General features: G+C 42.1%; 1 protein-coding gene across 1 annotated transcript; it reads right to left on the bottom strand.

Moving 5' to 3' along the window:
- Positions 1 to 851: 851 nt before the first annotated feature.
- Positions 852 to 1,475, bottom strand: LOC138520431 (keratin-associated protein 4-9-like). The gene has a single exon (XM_069632826.1). The coding sequence runs from the start codon at positions 1,473 to 1,475 to the stop codon at positions 852 to 854; it is 624 nt and encodes a 207-aa protein (XP_069488927.1).
- Between the last annotated feature and the right edge of the window lie 1,956 nt (positions 1,476 to 3,431).

Consider the following 3,431-nt stretch of genomic DNA (forward strand, 5'->3'; position numbering starts at 1 on the left):
GATGTGATATCAAAAGCACTGGACAAGAGAATAGATTATAAAATGAGATGAGAAGTCTCAAAGAAAGTAGCCAAAAACATATGTTGACAAAAATGAAGGCTGTAGGAAAGGGAACATGACCAGATTCCATGAGGATTCTGATCCCCTGTAATACCACTTGAAATTGACAGAGAGGGGCAGAGATGATGTACGCCCATATGGTCATGCTACTAAAGGGTGTATTGTCATCTCAACGTTCTCAATTGGTGCCTTTGGCAATAGAGAGTTTGCCAAAGACCAGGAATCATTTATGTCACGGTGGTCCCCACCTGCAGAGAAAGGAGGGCGTGATACAGAGATTGTGATAGTGCGAGCAGGTGAGAGAATTGCAGCTTTTTAAACTAACATGTTCTAACTTGGAGCCAATCAATAACACTAGCCATTGCTCCTCACCTTCCTATTTGGGCTGTTACCTACACTGGGCACATAGGTCAGCGTGGACCATTGACTTCAATAACAGACTAGCTCAGTGGTGTAAAAAAAAGCTGTATTATTTCCTTTATGTCCTTATTTATGCTTAGGAAGTTTGTTAAGGGCTTCGACATCAAAGCGTGAGAACATTCCGTCTCCTATGTGGGCATGTCACCTGGGCAAGTTAAGCAGCACAAAATATACAGTCAGTCATGTTCTGCTATTGCAGTGGCAAGTTAGGAGGTGGGTAGGAGTTTTCTTCGAGTAGCTTGGGGGTCAATGTTGTTGAAGAAAGTTGTAATTTTGAAGGAAGCGTGAGATCTGAGTGGCATGTCTTGTGAAGGGCAGCCTTTATAATTGACATCAAATCAGGGCGTGTGCACAGTTAACTGTTATAGCTGTTATAGCTGAAGTGTGCATTTCGGATAATTACGTCTGATGCACAGGCAGGGAGCCACCCTGCCCACTGGTTCAGCAAAGCCTCTGGTCGATTTCAGGATCCAGGCATTCAGGACCAGGCATTTAGTACACAGGCATTCAGGATACAGGCATTTAGGGTACAGCCATTTAGGGTCCAGGCATTCAGGATACAGGCATTCAGGACACAGGCATTTAGGGTCCAGGTATTCAGGATCCATACATTCAGGACACAGACATTCAGGGTCCAGCCATTCATGGTCCCGGCATTCAGGATACAGGCACTCAGGGTCCAGGCATTCATTGTCCTGGCATTCAGGATACAGGCACTCAGGGTCCAGGCATTCATGGTCCCGGAATTCAGGATACAGGCATTCAGGGTGCAGGCATTCATGGTCCCGGCATTCAGGATACAGGCATTCAGGGTCCAGGCATTCAGGGTCCAGGCATTCAGGGTCCATGCATTCATGGTCCTGGCATTCAGGATACAGGCATTCAGGGTCCAGGCATTCAGGGTCCATGCATTCATGGTCCCGGCATTCAGGATACAGGCATTCAGGGTCCAGGCATTCATGGTCCCGGCATTCAGGATACAGGCATTTACTCATCAGTGTGTGAGATTCGCATTTTGAATAATTGCTGAATTAATGACATCCTTGGTCGTTGGTGACGTTCATTAGCCTCATTAATGAATCTTCGGAGTTCATTTTTACATTCCGAGTGTATTAGACACTAATAACCTCTGTTCTAGATTAATAGCCTGGCATTAATCGATTTCAAGTTCCATTTCAGGAATTATTTTGAATGGCTGCCATATCCATTACAGTACACCTGTCGGGAAATATATCTTTCATCCCTCTGTTATGGGTTAGCATTGGTTTAAAAAGCAAATACTTAATAGAAATTCAGAACGTATGTTTTGTGGGTGGGTAAATCATGAAAAGCTGTATTGTTTAGACATCATATTGACCATGTCCTCTTACTTTGTGGTGCAATAATAGAATATAACAGAAATGTGATATGCAGTAATTTTGACTCACTTGCAACCAGCCCTATATCCCTCTCATAGAGGTGAATACACATCTCCTGCACATATGCAGTGACGATTCACATTGAGTGCAAATGGATAGGTCTAGAGGTATATATGTGTTGGCATTAGCATCGTTGTGAAGCAGCAGAGAACTGCACAACACAGGGAGGCAGTGATAATGTGCACAGTGGTGGCTAGTGAATTTTTTAACTGGAGGTACGTAAATATTTATCTCAGATATGCCACAGCGACAGAACGTAGCGAGGGAGCCCGCACCAAGTAACACAGGTTTCGAAGGGCGTTATCCCCCATAAGATCTCTTTTAAATCATGGGCTAAAATGGTGCACTTTAGAGCAAACTTTTTAGCAAAATTTGGTAAAAGAAAAAGCCAAACAGTTTGCAATTGGTTTTGCCGGGCAACTCATGAAAAAATCCAATAGATGCAAGTTACCAACCGTGCACAGAAGCATTTCTCCAACTCATTTTCATGATGCCGTTTCCCACAATATGTGCCAGCATAACATTTTTTCACACAGGCTGGGCCCATTCATTTCCTTAATATTTCCATATAAGAACATACTCATGTTTGCTTTGCACCAATGCCAGAAAGGATCCTATAAGAAAATATGTCCATGTTTATTCGGCCAATATATGGCAGTTTCCCACGTATGAACATACTCCAGTTGGCTTTACCATAAAAAATGCATGGCAAAGTATGAACACATGTCCAAACTGGCTGCACTAAAATGGCAGTCGAGCTACATAATAGCACTTATCATGCTTGCTTTATCAAAGATGCCCAATACAAATTGGCATACTGCAATAAGACATGGCTAGACTGGTTTCATAAACGTGCTAGACTTGCTTCACAATAACAATTATCATGCTTGCTTTACCAAAGATGCTCAATACAAAATGCTATAGTACAATAAGAAATGACTAGACAGGCTGCATTAAAATGCCAGTCTAGCTACACAATAACATGTATGCTTGTTTTATCAAAAATGCCAAATACAAAATGTCATGCTGGGGTAATAATAATACCATGGATCCTGCTTGCTTAAGCAACGATGCCCAATACAAAATGTCATACCTCAGTCAGAAATGACTAGACTGGCTGCATAAAACACCAGTCTTGCTTTGTAATAACACTTATCATTCTTGCTTTACCAAAGATGCCCAACACAAAATGTCATACCGTAAGTAGAAATGGCTAGACTGGCTGCATTGAAATACCAGTTGTAAGGAAGGTGTGTATCAACAGTAAGATAGACACAAGTGACCACAGTTCACACAAGGCTGTTTATTAAACTTCAAAAAGGGTTTGAAAACGTATTGCCAATCCTTACCTTTAAGTACAAAAAGTGTTTGGGAACATGGTATGAAAAAGAAAGAAGTGTTCACAATATTATATGTTAGGATTTTAAGGCTGTTGGACTCCTTTGCCCATGTTTTCAGCATGGGACAAGGCAGTACATTCAAGCTTAGCACAGTCTCTGGCTTCTCTGGCTCGAGGATACAGTTCAATCAATA

This window comes from Ambystoma mexicanum, chromosome 13, assembly GCF_040938575.1.
Source record: "Ambystoma mexicanum isolate Mex_15411 chromosome 13, UKY_AmexF1_1, whole genome shotgun sequence".
Lineage (NCBI taxonomy): Eukaryota > Metazoa > Chordata > Amphibia > Caudata > Ambystomatidae > Ambystoma > Ambystoma mexicanum.

What these genes read in the sequence shown, in the direction of transcription:
- LOC138520431 (XM_069632826.1), bottom strand. Translation starts at nt 1,475, where the DNA reads ATGAGTAAATGCCTGTATCCTGAATGCCGGGACCATGAATGCCTGGAC.